This window comes from Oncorhynchus mykiss, chromosome 16, assembly GCF_057628025.1.
Source record: "Oncorhynchus mykiss isolate SJ-2025 chromosome 16, ASM5762802v1, whole genome shotgun sequence".
NCBI lineage: Eukaryota > Metazoa > Chordata > Actinopteri > Salmoniformes > Salmonidae > Oncorhynchus > Oncorhynchus mykiss.
The window spans coordinates 76,480,001-76,504,718 of record NC_143037.1 but is presented as its reverse complement, the minus strand read 5'-3'; the positions used below and the strand labels follow the sequence as shown (position 1 = coordinate 76,504,718).

The 24,718-nt window shown below is 45.1% G+C and overlaps 1 protein-coding gene across 3 annotated transcripts in view; it reads left to right on the top strand.

Annotated features, from left to right (window-relative positions):
• The window catches only part of lama5 (laminin, alpha 5), a 280,241-nt gene that overhangs the window by 149,941 nt on the left and 105,582 nt on the right, over positions 1–24,718 (top strand). For all 3 annotated transcript variants that reach the window (XM_036947797.2, XM_090204017.1, XM_090204018.1), the window contains exons 35-40: positions 3,997–4,198; positions 13,317–13,461; positions 16,082–16,222; positions 19,626–19,787; positions 21,069–21,176; positions 21,416–21,499. In XM_036947797.2, the coding sequence (XP_036803692.2) occupies positions 3,997–4,198; positions 13,317–13,461; positions 16,082–16,222; positions 19,626–19,787; positions 21,069–21,176; positions 21,416–21,499 (842 nt within the window). The remainder of the gene's footprint in view (positions 1–3,996; positions 4,199–13,316; positions 13,462–16,081; positions 16,223–19,625; positions 19,788–21,068; positions 21,177–21,415; positions 21,500–24,718) is intronic.

Genomic DNA, 24,718 nt, shown 5'->3' with positions numbered 1-24,718 from the left:
TATAGCCCTTCGTACATCAGCTGATATCTCAAAGTGCTGTACAGAAACCCAGCCTAAAACCCCAAACAGCAAGCAATGCAGGTGTAGAAGCACAGTGGCTAGGAAAAACTCCCTAGAAAGGACAAAACCTAGGAAGAAACCTAGAGAGGAACCAGGCTATGTGGGGTGGCCAGTCTTCTTCTGGCTGTGCCGGGTGGAGATTATAACAGAACATGGCCAAGATGTTCAAATGTTCATAAATGACCAGCATGGTCCAATAATAATAAGGCAGAACAATTGAAACTGGAGCAGCAGCACGGCCAGGTGGACTGGGGACAGCAAGGAGTCATCATGTCAGGTAGTCCTGAGGCATGGTCCAAGGGCTCAGGTCCTCCAAGAGAGAGAAAGAAAGAGAGAATTAGAGAGAGCACACTTAAATTCACACAGGACACCGAATAGGACAGGAGAAGGACTCCAGATATAACAAACTGACCCTAGCCCCCCGACACATAAACTACTGCAGCATAAATACTGGAGGCTGAGACAGGAGGGGTCAGGAGACACTGTGGCCCCATCCGAGGACACCCCCGGAGAGGGCCAAACAGGAAGGATATAACCCCACCCACTTTGCCAAAGCACAGCCCCCACACCACTAGAGGGATATCTTCAACCACCAACTTACCATCCTGAGACAAGGCTGAGTATAGCCCACAAAGATCTCCGCCACGGCAGGGTTAGAGGCAGAGAATCCCAGTGGAAAGAGGGGAACCGGCCAGGCAGAGACAGCAAGGGCGGTTCGTTGCTTCAGAGCCTTTCCGTTCACCTTCCCACTCCTGGGCCAGACTACACTCAATCATATGACCCACTGAAGAGATGAGTCTTCAGTAAAGACTTAAAGGTTGAGACCGAGTTTGCGTCTCTGACATGGGTAGGCAGACCGTTCCATAAAAATGGAGCTCTATAGGAGAAAGCCCTGCCTCCAGCTGTTTGCTTAGAAATTCTAGGGACAATTAGGAGGCCTGCGTCTTGTGACCGTATAGGTATGTACGGCAGGACCAAATCAGAGAGATAGGTAGGAGCAAGCCCATGTAATGCTTTGTAGGTTAGCAGTAAAACCTTGAAATCAGCCCTTGCTTTGACAGGAAGCCAGTGTAGGGAGGCTAGCACTGGAGTAATATGATCAAATGTTTTGGTTCTAGTCAGGATTCTAGCAGCCGTATTTAGCACTAACTGAAGTTTATTTAGTGCTTTATCCGGGTAGCCGGAAAGTAGAGCATTGCAGTAGTCTAACCTAGAAGTGACAAATGCATGGATTAATTTTTCTGCGTCATTTTTGGACAGAAAGTTTCTGATTTTTGCGTAGGTGGAAAAAAGTTGTCCTTGAAATGGTCTTGATATGTTCTTCAAAAGAGAGATCAGGGTCCAGAGTAACGCCGAGGTCCTTCACAGTTTTATTTGAGACGACTGTACAACCATTAAGATTAATTGTCAGATTCAACAGAAGATCTCTTTGTTTCTTGGGACCTAGAACAAGCATCTCTGTTTTGTCCGAGTTTAAAAGTAGAAAGTTTGCAGCCATCCACTTCCTTATGTCTGAAACACATGCTTCTAGCGAGGGCAATTTTGGGGCTTCACCATGTTTCATTGAAATGTACAGCTGTGTGTCATCCGCATAGCAGTGAAAGTTAACATAATGTTTTCAAATTACATCCCCAAGAGGTAGAATATATAGTGAAAACAATAATGGTCCTAAAACGGAACCTTGAGGAACACCGAAATTTACAGTTGATTTGTCAGAGGACAAACCATTCACAGAGACAAACTGATATCTTTCCGACAGATAAGATCTAAACCAGGCCAGAACTTGTCCGTGTAGACCAATTTGGGTTTCCAATCTCTCCAAAAGAATGTGGTGATCGATGGTATCAAAAGCAGCACTAAGGTCTAGGAGCACGAGGACAGATGCAGAGCCTCGGTCTGATGCCATTAAAAGGTAATTTACCACCTTCACAAGTGCAGTCTCAGTGCTATGATGGGGTCTAAAACCAGACCAGAAGCATTTCGTATACATTGTTTGTCATTGTTTGTCTTCAGGAAGGCAGTGAGTTGCTGCGCAACAGCCTTTTCAAAAATGTTTGATAGGAATGGAAGATTCGATATAGTCCGATAGTTTTTTATATTTTCTGGGTCAAGGTTTGGCTTTTTCAAGAGAGGCTTTATTACTGCCACTTTCAGTGAGTTTGGTACACATTCGGTGGATAGAGAGCCATTTATTATGTTCAACATAGGAGGGCCAAGCCCAGGAAGCAGCTCTTTCAGTAGTTTAGTTGGAATAGGGTCCAGTATGCAGCTTGAAGGTTTAGAGGCCATGATTATTTTCATCATTGTGTCAAGAGATATAGTACTAAAACACTTGAGCGTCTCTCTTGATCCTAGGTCCTGGCAGAGTTGTGCAGACTCAGGACAACTGAGCTTTGAAGGAATACGGAGATTTAAAGAGGAGTCCGTAATTTGCTTTCTAATAATCATGATCTTTTCCTCAAAGAAGTTCATGAATTTATCACTGCTAAAGTGAAAGCCATCCTCTCTTGGGGAATGCTGCTTTTTAGTTAGCTTTGCGACAGTATCAAAAAGGAATTTCGGATTGTTCTTATTTTCCTCAATTAAGTTAGAAAAATAGGATGGTGGAGCAGCAGTGAGGGCTCTTCGGTACTGCACGGTACTGTCTTTCCAAGCTAGTCGGAAGACTTCCAGTTTGGTGTGGCGCCATTTCCGTTCCAATTTTCTGGAAGCTTGCTTCAGAGCTCGGGTATTTTCTGTGTACCAGGGAGCTAGTCTCTTATGAGAAATGTTTTTAGTTTTTAGGGGTGCAACTGCGTCTAGGGTATTGCGCAAGGTTAAATTGAGTTCCTCAGTTAGGTGGTTAACTGATTTTTGTCCTCTGGCGTCCTTGGGTAAACAGAGGGAATCTGGAAGGACATCAAGGAATCTTTGTGTTGTCTGTGAATTTATTGCACGAGTTTTGATGATCCTTGGTTGGGGTCTGAGCAGATTATTTGTTGCTATTGCAAATGTAATAAAATGGTGGTCCGATAGTTCAGGATTATGAGGAAAAACATTAAGATCCACAACATTTATTCCATGGGACAAAACTAGGTCCAGAGTATGACTGTGACAGTGAGTGGGTCCAGAGACATGTTGGACAAAACCCACTGAGTCGATGATGGCTCCGAAAGCCTTTTGGAGTGGGTCTGTGGATTTTTCCATGTGAATATTAAAGTCACCAAAGATTAGAATATTATCTGCTATGACTACAAGGTCCGATAGGAATTCAGGGAACTCAATGAGGAACGCTGTATATGGCCCAGGAGGCCTGTAAACAGTAGCTATAAAAAGTGATTGAGTAGGCTGCATAGATTTCATGACTAGAAGCTCAAAAGACGAGACTGGGATACAGGAGGAGACTGGGAGACTGGGATACGGGAGGAGACTGGGATAAGTGAAGAGACTGGGATACAGGAGGAGACTAGGAGACTGGGATACGGGAGGACACTGGGATAAATGTCTGGTGCGTCCTCTATCTGTCTGTGTGTATTGTCTGTGTGTACTATACTGTCTGTGTGTACTATACTGTCTGTGTGTACTATACTGTCTGTGTGTACTATACAGTCTGTGTGTACTATACTGTCTGTGTGTACTATACTGTCTGTGTGTACTGTATGTGTGTACTATACTGTCTGTGTGTACTATACTGTCTGTGTGTACTGTCTATGTGTACTATACAGTCTGTGTGTACTATACTGTATATGTGTACTATACTGTCTGTGTGTACTGTCTGTGTGTACTATACTGTCTGTGTGTATTATACTGTCTGAGTCTAATGTGTATGACATGTCAGTGTACATATCTGTGGTAGTGTGTGTGTGTGTGTGTGTGTGTGTGTGTGTGTGTGTGTGTGTGTGTGTGTGTGTGTGTCTACAGGTATGATTGAATGTGATCTCTCCTCTACTCCCGCAGCGTGTCAGTGTGGTACACGGCTGTGTGAGCCGGTGACTGGAGACTGTATCTGCCCACCGAGGACCCTGCTCCCAGAGTGTATCCAGTGTGAGCCCCAGACGTTCGGCTGTCATCCTCTGGTCGGCTGTGAGGTCTGCAACTGTTCCTGTCCTGGGGTCACCACCCTCGACGTCAGCTGTGACACCGACAGTGGACAGTGCAGGTACAAGACTGGGTTAGCAACAGACTGAGCTAAATGTTCTGATGTTGTGTAGGACATTCAATGCAGGTAAAAGACCACTCTGGGTTTGAAAATGGGGTCGTATGTGCTTCACAAGACTAGTGTTAGGGCCACGCTGAGTAAAAGTCTAGATATGAGCTTTTATGGGTATCTAACGCGAGTCCGCCGGATTTCGGACAAAGTTGCCTCTCGCAGGAGCGTGGTTCGACCGCTTGTACTCTCCTAAAAACACCAAAAAAGGAAGTTGTCTATTTCTCTGTACTCATCTGAGGTTTTTCTGAGACATTCTCTGACTTCTGTCATATTTACTCAGCTCCACTTTGCCAAATTGTGAGTCTTTGCCTTCAAGGGCCAGCTCTAAAATTAGGCCTAGGGATAAAAACGGTCATTTATGTCCTCTCGTTATTCTGCCATTGTGCTCGTTGTGCTCTGAAATGCCAATGTGATGTGGAAGGGGACCAAACTAGGCCACTTGTAGAGAGAGCAAAACAGTGACTTTAGAGTGTTGCTAGTCAAGAGATACAGGTAGAATGGACAAGAGGTTACAGTTTGAGGAACAGTTTGAGGAACAGTTTGAGGTTACAGTTTGAGGAACAGTTTGAGGTTACAGTTTGAGGTTACACAGTTTGAGGAACAGTTTGATTACAGTTTGAGGTCACAGTTTGAGGTTACAGTTTGAGGTTACAGTTTGAGGAACAGTTTGAGGTTACAGTTTGAGGTCACAGTTTGAGGAACAGTTTGATTACAGTTTGAGGAACAGTTTGAGGTTACAGTTTGAGGAACAGTTTGAGGAACAATTTGAGGAACAGTTTGAGGAACAGTTTGAGGAACAGTTTGAGGAACAGTTTGAGGTTACAGTTTGAGGAACAGTTTGAGGTCACAGTTTGAGGAACAGTTTGATTACAGTTTGAGGAACAGTTTGAGGTCACAGTTTGAGGTTACAGTTTGAGGTTACAGTTTGAGGTTACAGTTTGAGGAACAGTTTGAGGTTACAGTTTGAGGAACAGTTTGAGGTTACAGTTTGAGGAACAGTTTGAGGTTACAGTTTGAGATTACAGTTTGAGGAACAGTTTGATTACAGTTTGAGGAACAGTTTGAGGTCACAGTTTGAGGTTACAGTTTGAGGTTACAGTTTGAGGTTACAGTTTGAGGAACAGTTTGAGGTTACAGTTTGAGGTTACAGTTTGAGGAACAGTTTGAGGTTACAGTTTGAGGAACAGTTTGAGGTTACAGTTTGAGGAACAGTTTGAGGTTACAGTTTGAGGAACAGTTTGAGGTTACAGTTTGGGGAACAGTTTGAGGTAACAGTTTGAGGTTACAGTTTGAGGAACAGTTTGAGGCTACAGTTTGATGTTACAGTTTGAGGAACAGTTTGAGGTTACAGTTTGAGGAACAGTTTGAGGAACAGTTTGAGGAACAGTTTGATGTTACAGTTTGAGGAACAGTTTGAGGTCACAGTTTGAGGAACAGTTTGAGGTATCAGTTTGAGGTCACAGTTTGAGGTCACAGTTCGAGGTCACAGTTTGAGGTCACAGTTTGAGGAACAGTTTGAGGTATCAGTTTGAGGTCACAGTTCGAGGTCACAGTTTGAGGAACAGTTTGAGGAACAGTTTGAGGAACAGTTTGAGGAACAGTTTGAGGTTACAGTTTGAGGAACAGTTTGAGGTTACAGTTTGAGGAACAGTTTGATGAACAGTTTGAGATTACAGTTTGAGAAACAGTTTGATGTTACAGTTTGAGGTTACAGTTTGAGGAACAGTTTGAGGTTACAGTTTGAGGAACAGTTTGAGGTTACAGTTTGAGGTCACAGTTTGAGGTTACAGTTTGAGGTTACAGTTTGAGGAACAGTTTGAGGAACAGTTTGAGGAACAGTTTGAGGTTACAGTTTGAGGAACAGTTTGAGGAACAGTTTGAGGAACAGTTTGAGGAACAGTTTGATTACAGTTTGAGGAACAGTTTGAGGTTACAGTTTGAGGAACAGTTTGAGGAACAGTTTGAGGAACAGTTTGAGGTTACAGTTTGAGGAACAGTTTGAGGAACAGTTTGAGGTTACAGTTTGAGGTTACAGTTTGAGGAACAGTTTGATGTTACAGTTTGAGGTTACAGTTTGAGGTTACACAGTTTGAGGAACAGTTTGATTACAGTTTGAGGTTACAGTTTGAGGAACAGTTTGGTTACAGTTTGAGGTTACACAGTTTGAGGAACAGTTTGAGGTTACAGTTTGAGGAACAGTTTGAGGAACAGTTTGGTTACAGTTTGATTACAATTTGAAGTTACAGTTTGAGGTTACAGTTTGAGGTCACAGTTTGAGGTGACAGTTTGAGGTTACAGTTTGAGATTACAGTTTGAGGTTACAGTTTGAGGTTACAGTTTGAGGTTACAGTTTGAGGAACAGTTTGATTACAGTTTGAGGAACAGTTTGAGGTTACAGTTTGAGGTTACAGTTTGAGGAACAGTTTGAGGTTACAGTTTGAAGTTACAGTTTGAGGAACAGTTTGAGGTTACAGTTTGAGGAACAGTTTGAGGTTACAGTTTGAGGAACAGTTTGAGGTTACAGTTTGAGGTTACAGTTTGAGGAACAGTTTGAGGTTACAGTTTGATGTTACAGTTTGAGGAACAGTTTGAGGTTACAGTTTAAGATTACAGTTTGAGGAACAGTTTGAGGAACAGTTTGAGGAACAGTTTGAGGTCACAGTTTGAGGTCACAGTTTGAGGTTACAGTTTGAGGAGCAGTTTGAGGTTACAGTTTGAGGAACAGTTTGAGTCTACAGTTTGAGGTTACAGTTTGAGGAACAGCTTGAGGTTACAGTTTGATGGAACAGTTTGAGGAACAGTTTGAGGAACAGTTTGAGGTTACAGTTTGAGGTTACAGTTTGAGGTTACAGTTTGAGGAACAGTTTGAGGAACAGTTTGAGGTCACAGTTTGAGGTCACAGTTTGAGGTTACAGTTTGAGGTTACAGTTTGAGGGAACAGTTTGAGGAACAATTTCAGGTTACAGTTTGAGGAACAATTTGAGGTTACAGTTTGAGGGAACAGTTTGAGGAACAATTTGAGGTTACAGTTTGAGGGAACAGTTTGAGGGAACAGTTTGAGGTTACAGTTTGAGGTTACAGTTTGATGTTACAGTTTGAGGTTACAGTTTGAGATTACAGTTTGAGGTTACATTTTGAGGTTACAGTTTGAGGAACAGTTTGAGGAACAGTTTGTTTACAGTTTGATTACAATTTGAAGTTACAGTTTTAGGTTACAGTTTGAGGTCACAGTTTGGTTAGACAGTTTGAGGTTACAGTTTGAGGTTACAGTTTGAGGAACAGTTTGAGGTTACAGTTTGAGGAACAGTTTGAGGTTACAGTTTGAGGAACAGTTTGAGGAACAGTTTGGTTACAGTTTGATTACAATTTGAAGTTACAGTTTGAGGTTACAGTTTGAGGTCACAGTTTGGTTAGACAGTTTGAGGAACAGTTTGAGGTTACAGTTTGAGGTTACAGTTTGAGGTTACAGTTTGAGGTTACAGTTTGATTACAGTTTGGTTACACAGTTTGAGGTTACAGTTTGAGGTTACAGTTTGAGGAACAGTTTGAGGAACAGTTTGAGGAACAGTTTGAGGTTACAGTTTGAGGTTACAGTTTGAGGTTACAGTTTGAGATTACAGTTTGAGGTTACAGTTTGAGGTTACAGTTTGAGGTTACAGTTTGAGGAACAGTTTGAGGTTACAGTTTGAGGAACAGTTTGAGGAACAGTTTGGTTACAGTTTGATTACAATTTGAAGTTACAGTTTGAGGTTACAGTTTGAGGTCACAGTTTGAGGTGACAGTTTGAGGAACAGTTTGAGGAACAGTTTGAGGAACAGTTTGAGGAACAGTTTGAGGTTACAGTTTGAGGTTACAGTTTGAGGTTACAGTTTGAGGTTACAGTTTGAGGTTACAGTTTGAGGTTACAGTTTGAGGTTACAGTTTGAGGAACAGTTTGAAGTTACAGTTTGAGGAACAGTTTGAGGAACAGTTTGGTTACAGTTTGATTACAATTTGAAGTTACAGTTTGAGGTTACAGTTTGAGGTCACAGTTTGGTTAGACAGTTTGAGGAACAGTTTGAGGTCACAGTTTGGTTAGACAGTTTGAGGTTACAGTTTGAGGTTACAGTTTGAGGAACAGTTTGAGGTTACAGTTTGAGGAACAGTTTGAGGAACAGTTTGGTTACAGTTTGATTACAATTTGAAGTTACAGTTTGAGGTTACAGTTTGAGGTCACAGTTTGGTTAGACAGTTTGAGGTCACAGTTTGAGGTTACAGTTTGAGGTTACAGTTTGAGGTTACAGTTTGAGGTTACAGTTTGAGATTACAGTTTGAGGAACAGTTTGAGGTTACAGTTTGAGATTACAGTTTGAGGAACAGTTTGAGGTTACAGTTTGAGGTCACAGTTTGGTTACACAGTTTGAGGTTACAGTTTGGTTACACAGTTTGAGGAACAGTTTGAGGTTACAGTTTGAGGTTACAGTTTGAGGAACAATTTGAGGTTACAGTTTGAGGGAACAGTTTGAGGAACAATTTGAGGTTACAGTTTGAGGTTACAGTTTGAGGAACAGTTTCCCCTCCTTTCTCCCCTTCCCTCTCTCCTCTCCCCTTTCCTCCTCTCCCTCTCCCTCTCCCCTTTCTCCTCTTCTCTCCCCTCCCCTCCTCCTCTCTCCCTCCCCTCTCTCCCCTCCCCTCCTCCTCTTCCCCTCCTCTCCCCCTCCTCTCCCCCTTCCCTATTCCCTCTCCCCTCTCCTCCTCTCCCTCTCCCCTTTCCCCTCCTCCTCTCCCCTTTCTCCTCTTCCCTCCCCTCCTCCTCTCTCCCTCCCCTCTCTCCCCTCCCCTCCTCCTCTCTCCCTCCCCTCTCTCCCCTCCCCTCCTCCTCTCCCTCCCCTCTCTCCCCTCCCCTCCTCCTCTCCCCCTCCTATCCCCTTTCTCCTCCTCCTCTCCCCCTCCCCTTTCTCCCCCTCCCCTTTCCCCTCATCTCTCCCCTCCTCCTCTCCCCCTTCCCTCTCTCCCTCCTCTCCTCTCCTCCCTCCTCTCCTCTCTCCCCTCCCCTCCTTCTCTCCCCCTTCCCTCTCCCCTCCCCTTTCTCCCCCTCCCCTTTCCCCTCCTCTCTCCCCTCCCCTCCTCCTCTCCCCCTTCCCTCTCTCCCCTCCTCTCCTCTCTCCCCTCCCCTCCTCCTCTCCCCCTTCCATCTCTCCCCTCCCCTTTCCCCTCCTCCTGTCCACTCTCCCCTCCCTTTTCCCCTCCTCTCTCCCCTCCCCTTTCCCCTCCTCCTCTCCTTTCCCCTCCTTCTCTCCCCCTTCCCTCTCCCCTCCCCTTTCTCCCCTTTCTCCCCTTTCCCCTCCTCTCTCCCCTCCCCTCCTCCTCTCCCCCTTCCCTCTCTCCCCTCCTCTCCTCTCTCCCCTCCCCTCCTCCTCTCCCCCTTCCATCTCTCCCCTCCCCTTTCCCCTCCTCCTGTCCACTCTCCCCTCCCCTTTCCCCTCCTCTCTCCCCTCCCCCTCTCCTTTCCCCTCCTTCTCTCCCCCTTCCCTCTCCCCTCCCCTTTCTCCCCTTTCTCCCCTTTCCCCTCCTCTCTCCCCTCCCCTCCTCCTCTCCCCCTTCCCTCTCTCCCCTCCTCTCCTCTCTCCCCTCCCCTCCTCCTCTCCCCCTTCCATCTCTCCCCTCCCCTTTCCCCTCCTCTCTCCCCTCCCCTTTCCCCTCCTCCTCTCCTTTCCCCTCCTCTCTCCTCCTCTCTCCCCTCCCCTCCTCCTCCTCCTCTCCCCCTTCCATCTCTCCCCTCCCCTTTCCCCTCCTCTCTCCCCTCCCCTTTCCCCTCCTCCTCTCCTTTCCCCTCCTCTCCCCTCCTCTCCCCTCCAATCCACTGTGAGCATCCAGACATAAAGACATTCTGCAGCAGTGTGTCACATTCCTCTGTGGTCTCTGTCCTGACAAGACATGTCTGTAAAGCTGCTGCTATCAGCTCTCAGTAGGCCTCTTATATCAGCCTGCTGTCTGGGCTACTGATACCTGACACTGATAACACACACTGACACAGATGCACGTACAGAGCAACACAGCCAAACGTGTAGCGTGATTATTTTCATTGAAAAACACTTTGCCTTCTAGAGATGCATTGTAAAAAAAATGGATTGAATATGAGACCACATTTGCTGGCAAAACGCTGAGATTAGTTCATAATAGCAACATGGACTGTGATATTATCTGACCACTGAAAACAACACAACATGGACTGTGATATTATCTGACCACTGAAAACACCACAACATGGACTGTGACATTATCTGACCACTGAAAACAACACAACATAGACTGTGATATTATCTGACCACTGAAAACACCACAACATAGACTGTGACATTATCTGACCACTGAAAACAACACCACAACATGGACTGTGATATTATCTGACCACTGAAAACACCACAACATGGACTGTGATATTATCTGACCACTGAAAACACCACAACAACATGGACTGTGATATTATCTGACCACTGAAAACAACACAACAACATGGACTGTGACATTATCTGACCACTGAAAACAACACAACATGGACTGTGATATTATCTGACCACTGAAAACAACACAACAACATGGACTGTGATATTATCTGACCACTGAAAACAACACAACATGGACTGTGATATTATCTGACCACTGAAAACAACACAACATGGACTGTGATAGTATCTGACCACTGAAAACACCACAACATGGACTGTGACATTATCTGACCACTGAAAACACCACAACATGGACTGTGACATTATCTGACCACTGAAAACACCACAACATGGACTGTGAAATTATCTGACCACTGAAAACAACACAACAACATGGACTGTGATATTATCTGACCACTGAAAACAACACAACAACATGGACTGTGACATTATCTGACCGCTGAAAACAACACAACATGGACTATGATATTATCTGACCACTGAAAACACCACAACAACATGGACTGTGATATTATCTGACCACTGAAAACAACACAACAACATGGACTGTGATATTATCTGACCACTGAAAACAACACAACATGGACTGTGATATTATCTGACCACTGAAAACACCACAACAACATGGACTGTGATATTATCTGACCACTGAAAACACCACAACATGGACTGTGATATTATCTGACCACTGAAAACAACACAACATGGACTGTGATATTATCTGACCACTGAAAACACCACAACAACATGGACTGTGATATTATCTGACCACTGAAAACACCACAACATGGACTGTGATATTATCTGACCACTGAAAACACCACAACATGGACTGTGACATTATCTGACCACTGAAAACACCACAACAACATGGACTGTGAAATTATCTGACCACTGAAAACACCACAACATGGACTGTGATATTATCTGACCACTGAAAACACCACAACATGGACTGTGATATTATCTGACCACTGAAAACAACACAACATGGACTGTGATATTATCTGACCACTGAAAACAACACAACATGGACTGTGATATTATCTGACCACTGAAAACACCACAACATGGACTGTGATATTATCTGACCACTGAAAACACCACAACATGGACTGTGATATTATCTGACCACTGAAAACACCACAACATGGACTGTGATATTATCTGACCACTGAAAACACCACAACATGGACTGTGATATTATCTGACCACTGAAAACACCACAACATGGACTGTGATATTATCTGACCACTGAAAACACCACAACATGGACTGTGACATTATCTGACCACTGAAAACAACACAACAACATGGACTGTGACATTATCTGACCACTGAAAACAACACAACAACATGGACTGTGACATTATCTGACCGCTGAAAACAACACAACATAGACTGTGATATTATCTGACCACTGAAAACACCACAACAACATGGACTGTGATATTACCTGACCACTGAAAACAACACAACAACATGGACTGTGACATTATCTGACCACTGAAAACAACACAACATAGACTGTGATATTATCTGACCACTGAAAACACCACAACAACATGGACTGTGATATTATCTGACCACTGAAAACACCACAACAACATGGACTGTGATATTATCTGACCACTGAAAACAACACAACAACATGGACTGTGACATTATCTGACCACTGAAAACACAACAACAACATGGACTGTGACATTATCTGACCACTGAAAACAACACAACAACATGGACTGTGACATTATCTGACCACTGAAAACAACACAACATGGACTGTGATATTATCTGACCACTGAAAACACCACAACAACATGGACTGTGATATTATCTGACCACTGAAAACACCACAACAACATGGACTGTGATATTATCTGACCACTGAAAACACCACAACAACATGGACTGTGATATTATCTGACCACTGAAAACACCACAACATGGACTGTGATATTATCTGACCACTGAAAACACCACAACAACATGGACTGTGATATTATCTGACCACTGAAAACAACACAACAACATGGACTGTGATATTATCTGACCACTGAAAACACCACAACATGGACTGTGAAATTGTCTGACCACTGAAAACACCACAACAACATGGACTGTGATATTATCTGACCACTGAAAACACCACAACAACATGGACTGTGATATTATCTGACCACTGAAAACACCACAACAACATGGACTGTGAAATTGTCTGACCACTGAAAACACCACAACAACATGGACTGTGATATTATCTGACCACTGAAAACAACACAACAACATGGACTGTGATATTATCTGACCACTGAAAACACCACAACATGGACTGTGAAATTGTCTGACCACTGAAAACACCACAACAACATGGACTGTGATATTATCTGACCACTGAAAACAACACAACAACATGGACTGTGATATTATCTGACCACTGAAAACACCACAACAACATGGACTGTGATATTATCTGACCACTGAAAACAACACAACAACATGGACTGTGATATTATCTGACCACTGAAAACAACACCACAACATAGACTGTGATATTATCTGACCACTGAAAACACCACGTTGGTTTGTTAATTTGTTTGTTTGTGATCATTCGCCAGATGCAAGAACAACATCATTGGTCGTCAGTGTGATCGCTGCAGCCCTGGTTTCTACGGTTACCCCAACTGTAGACCATGTGACTGCAACGAGGCGGGAACAGAGGAGGAGGTGTGTGACTCCTCCGTGGGGCGCTGCCTCTGCAAGGTGAGAACACACACTTTGTGTTCCTTATTTATCAGTCCTGGTAAACTTGAAAGGATGGTAAAGTTATCCTATTTTTGATGGTCATTAAAGGCAGATATAAAGGGGAAAAGGGGATAGTCAGTTGTCCAACAGAAAGGGGGGATACCTAGTCAGTTGTCCAACAGAAAGGGAAAGGGGGATACCTAGTCAGTTGTCCAACAGAAAGGGGGGATACCTAGTTAGTTGAACAACAGAAAGGGGGGATACCTAGTCAGTTGTACAACAGAAAGGGGGATACCTAGTCAGTTGTACAACAGAAAGGGGGGATACCTAGTCAGTTGTACAACAGAAAGGGGGATACCTAGTCAGTTGTACAGCAGAAAGGGGGATACCTAGTCAGTTGTACAACAGAAAGGGGGATACCTAGTCAGTTGTACAACAGAAAGGGGGATACCTAGTCAGTTGTACAACAGAAAGGGGGGATACCTAGTCAGTTGTCCAACAGAAAGGGAAAGGGGGATACCTAGTCAGTTGTCCAACAGAAAGGGGGGATACCTAGTTAGTTGTACAACAGAAAGGGGGATACCTAGTCAGTTGTACAACAGAAAGGGGGATACCTAGTCAGTTGTACAACAGAAAGGGGGATACCTAGTCAGTTGTACAACAGAAAGGGGGATACCTAGTCAGTTGTACAACAGAAAGGGAAAGGGGGGATACCTAGTCAGTTGTACAACAGAAAGGGGGGATACCTAGTCAGTTGTACAACAGAAAGGGGGGTACCTAGTCAGTTGTCCAACAGAAAGGGGGGATACCTAGTCAGTTGTACAACAGAAAGGGGGATACCTAGTCAGTTGTACAACAGAAAGGGGGATACCTAGTCAGTTGTACAACAGAAAGGGGGATACCTAGTCAGTTGTACAACAGAAAGGGAAAGGGGAGAATACCTAGTCAGTTGTACAACAGAAAGGGGGGATACCTAGTCAGTTGTACAACAGAAAGGGGGGATACCTAGTCAGTTGTACAACAGAAAGGGGGGATACCTAGTCAGTTGTACAACAGAAAGGGGGATACCTAGTCAGTTGTACAACAGAAAGGGGGATACCTAGTCAGTTGTCCAACAGAAAGGGGGGATACCTAGTCAGTTGTACCTCAGAAAGGGGGGATACCTAGTCAGTTGTACAACAGAAAGGGGGATACCTAGTCAGTTGTACAACAGAAAGGGGGATACCTAGTCAGTTGTACAACAGAAAGGGGGGATACCTAGTCAGTTGTACAACAGAAATGGGGATACCTAGTCAGTTGTACAAAAGAAAGGGGGATATCTAGTCAGTTGTACAACAGAAAGGGGGATATCTAGTCAGTTGTACAACAGAAAGGGGGGATACCTAGTCAGTTGTACAAAAGAAAGGGGGATATCTAGTCAGTTGTACAACAGAAAGGGGGATACCTAGTCAGTTGTATAACAGAAAGGAAGAATGTGTAGAATTGGGATGAATTAGCTTTAAAACTGCAACATTATCTCTCCGTCCCATGTCAACATGTGTAGAATTGGGATAAATTAGCTTTAAAACGGCAACATTTTCTCTCCGTCCCATGTCAACATGTGTAGAATTGGGATAAATTAGCTTTAAAACTGCAACGTTTTCTCTCCGTCCCATGTCAAAATGTGTAGAATTGAGATTAATTAGCTTTAAAACTGCAACCTTTTCTCTCCGTCCCATGTCAAAATGTGTAGAATTGGGATAAATTAGCTTTAAAACTGCAACCTTTTCTCACCGTCCCATGTCAAAATGTGTAGAATTGGGATAAATTAGCTTTAAAACTGCAACCTTTTCTCACCGTCCCATGTCAAAATGTGTAGAATTGGGATAAATTAGCTTTAAAACTGCAACGTTTTCTCTCCGTCCCATGTCAACATGTGTAGAATTGGGATAAATTAGCTTTAAAACTGCAACGTTTTCTCTCCGTCCCATGTCAAAATGTGTAGAATTGGGATAAATTAGCTTTAAAACTGCAACCTTTTCTCACCGTCCCATGTCAAAATGTGTAGAATTGGGATAAATTAGCTTTAAAACTGCAACCTTTTCTCACCGTCCCATGTCAAAATGTGTAGAATTGGGATAAATTAGCTTTAAAACTGCAACATTTTCTCTCCGTCCCATGTCAAAATGTGTAGAATTGGGATAAATTAGCTTTAAAACTGCAACCTTTTCTCTCCGTCCCATGTCAAAATGTGTAGAATTGGGATAAATTAGCTTTAAAACTGCAACCTTTTCTCTCCGTCCCATGTCAAAATGTGTAGAATTGCAGAAACCGATCTCTTAAACAGCTAAATGTTCTCTCAGCCAACAAAGAGGGGTGTGAACAGTTTCAACAGTTTGGGGTTACACCCATCGCAAGGTGTTTTTGTTTTTTACTACGCTGATAAATTACAATATCCATCCGAACCTTTGTCACCTAGGAAATGTGTGTGACCGAACCCTTCTCAAATAGTACCCCTGCACTAGACGGACAATGTTTCAACCAGTAGTCACATTAATAGTTAATATATATTAATATTAATATTAATAGTAGTCATCAACCTCTCAATAACATCATTGGCAACAAGATGTCTTCCACCTCCTTTTTTCCCCACCGACAGGAAAATGTCCAGGGTGGTCGTTGTGACCAGTGCAGAGTGGGAACCTTCCACCTTGACCCCACCAACCCTAAAGGCTGCACTTCCTGTTTCTGTTTCGGAGCCACCAACCGCTGTCGCAGCTCAGAGAAACGACGGACTGAGGTAGAGGGACAGTACAGAACACAGGGATTGGGTTGATATATTTCTGTGTTTGCTAAACAGTTCCATATTTTGTCCACAGGTTCCCAGATTATATTACAAGAGACATAAAGACATAAAACTCAGATATACTTGTTTTGTGCTGCAACACAAATTAAGCATATCTTGACTCAGTGCTGAGTGGTTTAAGTAAAGCTAATATAATACGTAGTAACAGTTATGTATAGTGATAACTGCCAAAATAATGTAAACACTTGAGTAAATGAGGGATATGAAGTACTGTATATTGAAAGCGGGTGGAGATTATTTAACTGACAGACAAACAGACAGGCGACTATATCCAGTATCCATATCCTGGTCTGTAACATTAACGCCTCCTGTAAACCATCGTTCACTTGACATTATTATGAAGTATTTCACTGCTCGTCAGTGCAAGACAGTTCTGGTACCATTAATTGACTAAATAGCAGTCTGGCTATTTAGCAGTCTTATGGCTTGGGGGTAGAAGAAGCCTGTTGGCCCGAGATCCGATGCTCTGGTACAGTTTGCCAGATGGTAGCAGAATTAACAGTCAAAAAAGTATTTTGTCAGCCACCAATTGTGCAAGTTCTTCCACTTAAAAATATGAGAGAGGCCTGTAATTTTCATCATAGGTACACTTCAACTATGACAGACAAAATGAGGAATTTGCAAATAAATTAATTAAAAGTCCTACAATGTGATTTTCTGGATTTTTTTTCTCATTTTGTCTGTCATAGTTGAAGTGTACCTATGATGAAAATTACAGGCCTCTCTCATCTTTTTAAGTGGGAGAACTTGCACAATTGGTGGCTGACTAAATACTTTTTTTGCCCCACTGTAGTTATTTCCCCTGTTGTCCAGGTGGGAGAGGGTGGTGTGGGGTGCAATTTAGATTGCGTCATCTGTGGATCTGTTGGGGCGGAATGTGAATTGAAGGGGTTCCAGGGTGTCTGGGAAGATGGTGTTGACATCATGACCAGCCTTTCAAAGCACTTCATTAATAACAGATCTGAGTGCTTCAGGGCAGTAGTCATTTAGGCAGGTCACCTTGGAGCTCTTTGGAACAGGGAAAATCGTGGTCAGCTTGAAACATTGTTGGGATTCCAGACTGGGACAAGGAGAGATTGAAAATGTCTGTGAAGACACTTGCCAGCTGGTCTGAGAACTCGCCCTGTTATTCCCGGCCTTGTGATTGTTAACCTGTTTAAATGTTTTGCTCACATCGACCATGGAGAGCGAGATCACACAGTCATCTGGAAAAACAGGGGCTTTCACTGTGGGGACGACATCGTCTATGCACTTATTGATGAAGTGCGTGACTGTTGTGGTTAACTCCTCAATTCCATCAGATGAATCCTGGAACATATCCCAGTCTGTACTAGCAAAACAGTCTTGTAGCCTCGTGTCTGCTTCATCGGACCACTTACATATTAAGCGCATCACTTGTACTTTCTGTTTGAACTTTTGTTTGGAAACAGGAAGCAGGAGAATGGAGTCATGGTCAGATTTGCTGCAGGGAGGAGGAGCGAGGGCCTTGTATGGGTTTCTGTGGGTTGAGTTTTAGCGCCCCTAGTGGCGCAGAAGAGGTCTTGGTAGAAGTGAGGTAGGACGGTTTTAAGTCTCCCCGAGTTAAAGTCTCCGCCCACCAGAAACACTGCCTCTGGGTGAACGGTTTCTTGTTTTTTTTACGGCCTCATACAGTTGGTTGAGTTCCAGAGCGATGTTGGCTTGAGGCGGGATGTTAACAGCCGGGATAATTACAGACGAAGTACTTACGGACGTTGCGTCATCATCCAGCCACGTTTCAGGAAGACATATAGCAGCTTTTCAAGTCTTTTTATTTTTCTTATTTCACCTTTATTTAACTTTTATATATTTATTTCACCTTTATTTAACTTTTATATATTTATTTCACCTTTATTTAACTGTTATATATTTATTTCACCTTTATTTAACTTTTATATATTTATTTCACCTTTATTTAACGAGGCAAGTCAGTTAAGAACACATTTTTATTTCACCTTTATTTAACCAGGCAGGTCAGTTAAGAACAAATTTTTATTTCACCTTTATTTAACCAGGCAAGTCAGTTAAGAACAAATGCTTATTTTCAATGACGGCCTAGGAACAGTGGGTTAACTCTCTGTTCAGGGTCAGAACGACAGATTTGTACCTTGTCAGCTTCTGGGGGGTTTGAACTTGCAACCTTCCGGTTACTAGTCTCTCTGATAGGAGACTCTCGAACAAAGCTCATCCATCTTATTCTCCGGTGACTGGACAATGTGACAATAGAATGGAGGGGATTCAGTTTTCTCTTCACCTCAATTTCACCTGGTTGTCCTTCTGGAAGGTTCTCCCATCTCCACAAAGGAACTCTAGAGCTCTGTCAGAGTCACCATCAGGTTCTTGGTCACTTCCCTGACCAAGGCCCTTCTCCCCCGATTGCTCAGATTGGCCGTGCTGCCAGCTCTAGGAAGAGTCTTGGTGGTTCCAAACATCTTCCATTGAAGAATGAAGGAGGTCACTGTGTTCTTGGGGACCTTCAATGGTTCACCAGATCTGTGCCTCGCCACAATCCTGTCCCGGAGCTCTACATACAATTCCTTTGACCTCATGGCTTGGTTTTTGCTCTGACATGCACTGTCATCTGTGGGACCTTATGCAGACATGTGTGTGCCTTTCCAAATCATGTCCAATCAATTGAATTTTCCACAGGTGGACTCAAGTTGTAGAAACATCTCAAAGGATGATCAATGGAAACAGGATGCTCCTGAGCTCAATTTTCAAGTCTTATAGCAAAGGGTCTGAATACTTATGTAAATTAGGTATTTAAAAAAAAAAACGTTTTTTCTTTGTCATTATGGGGTATTGTGTATAGATTGCTGAGGATTTTAGTAATTTTTTAATCAAATTTAGAATAAGGCTGTAACGTAACAAAATGTGGGAAAAGTCAAGGGGTCTGAATACTTTCTGAAGGCCCTGTATTTGGTATTTGCCGCCCAAATTGCATTCTAGCGCATTTAAAAACGATCTACATCTTAAAGAAACTAATGATGATCCGTGTCCAAATCAGGCATTTTGGGTGTAGTAACTTATTTTAAATTGTTTTACTTTTTCTTCTGTGTAGACAGAGGTAGGCTACTTATTCTATATATACATTTAATTTAATTTACAGGGAGCAGACAGACAGGAAGTGTTATGTTTTGTTATAGGTGGACATGATGGGCCAGGTGCTGTTAGCAGCAGACAGACAGGAAGTGTTATGTTTTGTTATAGGTGATGGACATGATGGGCCGGGTGCTGTTAGCAGCAGACAGACAGGAAGTCCCCGTGACTGTATATAAATGTTATATTAATATACCCTGTGCATTGTAATGACCTCCAGGTGATGGATATGATGGACTGGGTGTTGCACGGAGCAGACAGACAGGAAGTCCCCGTGACTGTATATCCTGATCAGGACTTGGTGGAGGCGGACCTTAGTGACGTACCTGATGTCTACCAAGACCTCTTCTGGCACGCTCCTAGAACGTACCTGGGAGACAAGGTACAAACAACACCATACAGTAAACTTTATTGTCCCCAAAGTCTTGGACACACAATCCTTATGTATTTTTATGTATTTATTTAACCTTTATTTAACCAGGCAAGTCAGTTAAGAACACATTCTTATTCACAATGACGGCCCTACACCGGCCAAACCGTAACCCGGACGACGCTGGGCCAATTGGGGCTCCCGATCACAGCCGGTTGTGATACAGCCTGGATTCGAACCAGGGTGTCTGTAGTGAAGTCTCAAACACTGAGGCGCAGTGCCTTAGTCCACTGAGCCAATCGGGAGTCTGTAAATAGTAGTAGAAAACATATCGTAGGCATAGTAACATACGTTGCGTTGACTCCAGGGTCACAAAGACTCACAGTGGGTGCAAGAGTTAAAATGGAGGAACACCTTTAGGCGACAGAGACTCACAGGACAAAGACAAAGGGGAGGAAAAGGCTTAAACATAACAATGACATTGAGCAGGTGGGAGCGGGCGGGGCCTGGGATGGGTGGAATGACTGCTTCACTCCGTGTTATTTAGCCAGAGGGCCCTCATAGAGGTACTATGTTCACCATGCCAAGGAGAGGGTGAGGGTTGGTGGGGAGGGTTTGCTGGGGCAAGAGGAGTCTACATCAGATTACACTAGTGCTACGGGCTACATATAGCACACACACACACACACACACACACAGACACACACACACACACACACACAGACACAGACACACACACAATAAAGAGGATGTGTAGACAGCCAGCGGTTATAGAGATAATGATGGTTGTTTTGTCTAGAATATAACACCTTTAATGTTAGATTTTATCTCTCTCTTTGAACATACTTAGTTATCTTCCTCTAGGATTGAATGTCTGACCGCAAGTCTGTCTGTCTGTCTGTCTCTGTCTCTCTGTCCGCCTGTCTGCCTCTCTGTTTCTATCTGTCTGCCTCTGCCTGTTTCTCTGTCTGTCTGTCTGTCTGTCTGTCTGTCTGTCTGTCTGTCTGTCTGTCTGTCTCTCTGTCCGCCTGTCTGCCTCTCTGTCTCTATCTGCCTGCTTCTCTGTCTGTCTGTCTGTCTGTCTGTCTGTCTGTCTGTCTGTCTCTCTGTCTCTCTGTCTGTCTCTCTGTCTCTCTGTCTGTCTCTCTGTCTCTCTGTCTGTCTCTCTGTCTCTCTGTCTGTCTGCCTGTCTGTCTGTCTGTCTGTCTGTCTGTCTGTCTGTCCGCCTGTCTGCCTCTCTCTCTCTCTCTCCATCCCTCTCCCTCCCCCCTCTCTCTCTTCATCTCTGTCTAGGTATCGTCGTATGGAGGGTATCTGCGGTATCGTCTCCACACTCAGACGATGAGAGGAGATGTTCTCTCTCTGCCCACTGAGGCCTCTCGACCTGACATCATTCTCAAGGTTAACAACCCACCACAGTGTACTCTCAGCTTCACATCTGAACAGATTACCCAGATGTACTTTCTACATTTAACCTTAGTGCTTAGTATCCTTTGATGTCTATGGAAGAAATGATGTGTTATGGTCGTCAAAGGTTGTGTGTGTCAAGAAACCAGAAGAGCACTGAACTGAAGGTTGGCTAGTGATGTGTCTGTCTGTGTGTATCTCTGCTGTTAAAAGATGTGTCTGTGTATCTACAGGGTAACCAGATGACCCTGGTGTTCATTGAGAGAGAATATTCTTCACCTGAACAACCACACCTGGGGATAGTCCACATGCTGGAGGTAGGACACTGACCACCTGGGGATAGTCAACATGGTGGAGGAGGGACACTGACCACCTGGGGATAGTCCACATGGTGGAGGTAGGACACTGACCTGACCACCTGGGGATAGTCCACATGGTGGAGGAGGGACACTGACCTCCTGGGGATAGTCCACATGGTGGAGGAGGGGCACTGAAAACCTGGGGATAGTCCACATGCTAGAGGAGGGACACTGACCTCCTGGTGATAGTCCACATGGTGGAAGAGGGACACTGACCTCCTGGAGATAGTCCACATGCTGGAGGTAGAACACTGACCTCCTGGAGATAGTCCACATGGTGGAGGAGGGACACTGACCTGACCACCTGGGGATAGTCCACATGGTGGAGGTAGGACACTGACCACCTGGGGATAGTCCACATGGTGGGGGTAGGACACTGACCTGACCACCTGGTGATAGTCCACATGGTGGAGGAGGGACACTGACCTCCTGGGCATAGTCCACATGCTGGAGGAGGGATACTGATCTGACCACCTGGGGATAGTCTACATGGTGGAGGAGGGACACTGACCTCCTGGAGATAGTCCACATGCTGGAGGTAGGACACTGACCTCCTGGAGATAGTCCACATGCTGGAGGTAGGACACTGACCTCCTGGAGATAGTCCACATGCTGGAGGTAGGACACTGACCTCCTGGAGGTAGGACACTGACCTCCTGGAGATAGTCTACATGGTGGAGGAGGGACACTGACCTCCTGGAGATAGTCTACATGGTGGAGGATGGACACTGACCACCTGGTGATAGTCCACATGCTGGAGGTAGGACACTGACCTCCTGGAGATAGTCCACATGCTGGAGGTAGGACACTGACCTGACCTCCTGGTGATAGTCCACATGGTGGAGGAGGGACACTGACCTGACCACCTGGGGATAGTCCACATGGTGGAGGTAGGACACTGACCACCTGGGGATAGTCCACAAGGTGGAGGAGAGACACTGACCTCCTGGAGATAGTCCACATGGTGGAGGTAGGACACTGACCACCTGGTGATAGTCCACATGGTGGAGGAGGGGCACTGACCTGACCTCCTGGAGATAGTCCACATGGTGGAGGAGGGACACTGACCTGACCTCCTGGAGATAGTCCACATGGTGGTGGTAGGACACTGACTTGACCCCCTGGAGATAGTCCACATGGTGGAGGAGGGGCACTGACCTGACCTCCTGGAGATAGTCCACATGGTGGAGGTAGGACACTGACCTGACCACCTGGGGATAGTCCACATGGTGGAGGTAGGACACTGACCTCCTGGAGATAGTCCACATGATGGAGGTAGGACACTGACCTGACCTCCTGGTGATAGTACACATGCTGGAGGTTTGAGACTGACCTCCTGGGGATAGTCCACATGCTGGAGGTAGAACACTGACCACCTGATGATAGTCCACATGGTGGAGGAGGGGCACTGACCTGACCTCCTGGGGATAGTCCACATGGTGGAGGAGGGACACTACCCACCTCGGGATAGTCCACAAGGTGGAGGTAGGACACTGAGCTCCTGGGGATAGTCCACATGTTGGAGGTAGGACACTGACCTGACCTCCTGGAGATAGTCCACATGGTGGTGGTAGGACACTGACCTCCTGGTGATAGTCCACATGGCAGAGGTAGGACACTGACCTGAACTCTTGGGGATAGTCCACATGGTGGAGGTAGGACACTGACCTGTCCTCCTGGGGATAGTCCACATGGTGGTGGTAGGACACTGACCACCTGGGGATAGTCCAAATGGTGGAGGTAAGACACTGACCTGACCTCCTGGTGATAGTACACATGCTGGAGGTATGAGACTGACCTCCTGGGGATAGTCCGCATATTGGAGGTTTAACACTGACCTCCTGGAGATAGTCCACATGCTGGAGGAGGGACACTGACCTCCTGGAGATAGTCCACATGCTGGAGGTAGGACACTGACCTCCTTTGGATTGTCCACATGGATGAGGTAGAACACTGACCTCCTTTGGATTGTCCACATGGATGAGGTAGAACACTGACCTGGCCTCCTGGAGATAGTCCACATAGTGGAGGAGGGACACTGACCACCTGGTGATAGTCCACATGCTGGAGGTAGGACACTGACCTCCTGGAGATAGTCTACATGCAGGAGGAGTGACACTGACCTCCTGGAGATAGTCCACATGCTGGAGGTAGGACACTGACCTCCTGGAGATATTCTATAAGGTAGAGGAGGGACACTGACCTCCTGGTGATAGTCCACATGGTGGTGGTAGGACACTGACCTCCTGGTGATAGTCCACATGGCGGAGGTAGGACACTGACCTGAACTCTTGGGGATAGTCCACATGGTGGAGGTAGGACACTGACCTGACCTCCTGGGGATAGTCCACATGGTGGTGGTAGGACACTGACCACCTGGGGATAGTCCACATGGTGGAGGTAGGACACTGACCTGACCTCCTGGTGATAGTACACATGCTGGAGGTATGAGACTGACCTCCTGGGGATAGTCCGCATATTGGAGGTTTAACACTGACCTCCTGGAGATAGTCCACATGCTGGAGGAGGGACACTGACCTCCTGGAGATAGTCCACATGCTGGAGGTAGGACACTGACCTCCTTTGGATTGTCCACATGGATGAGGTAGAACACTGACCTCCTTTGGATTGTCCACATGGATGAGGTAGAACACTGACCTGGCCTCCTGGAGATAGTCCACATAGTGGAGGAGGGACACTGACCACCTGGTGATAGTCCACATGCTGGAGGTAGGACACTGACCTCCTGGAGATAGTCTACATGCAGGAGGAGTGACACTGACCTCCTGGAGATAGTCCACATGCTGGAGGTAGGACACTGACCTCCTGGAGATATTCTATAAGGTAGAGGAGGGACACTGACCTCCTGGTGATAGTCCACATGGTGGAGGTAGGACCCTGACCTCCTGGGGATAGTCCACGTGGTGGAGGTAGGACACTGACCCGACCTCCTGTGGATAGTCCACATGCTGGAGGTAGGACACTGACCTCCACATGGTGGAGGTAGGACCGTGACCTCCTGGTGATAGTCCACATGGTGGAGGAGGGACACTGACCTCCTGGAGATAGTCTACAAAGTGGAGGAGGAGGGACACTGACCACCTGTTGATAGTCCACATGATGGATGTAGGACACCGACCTCCTGAAGATATTCCACATGCTGGAGGTAGGACACTG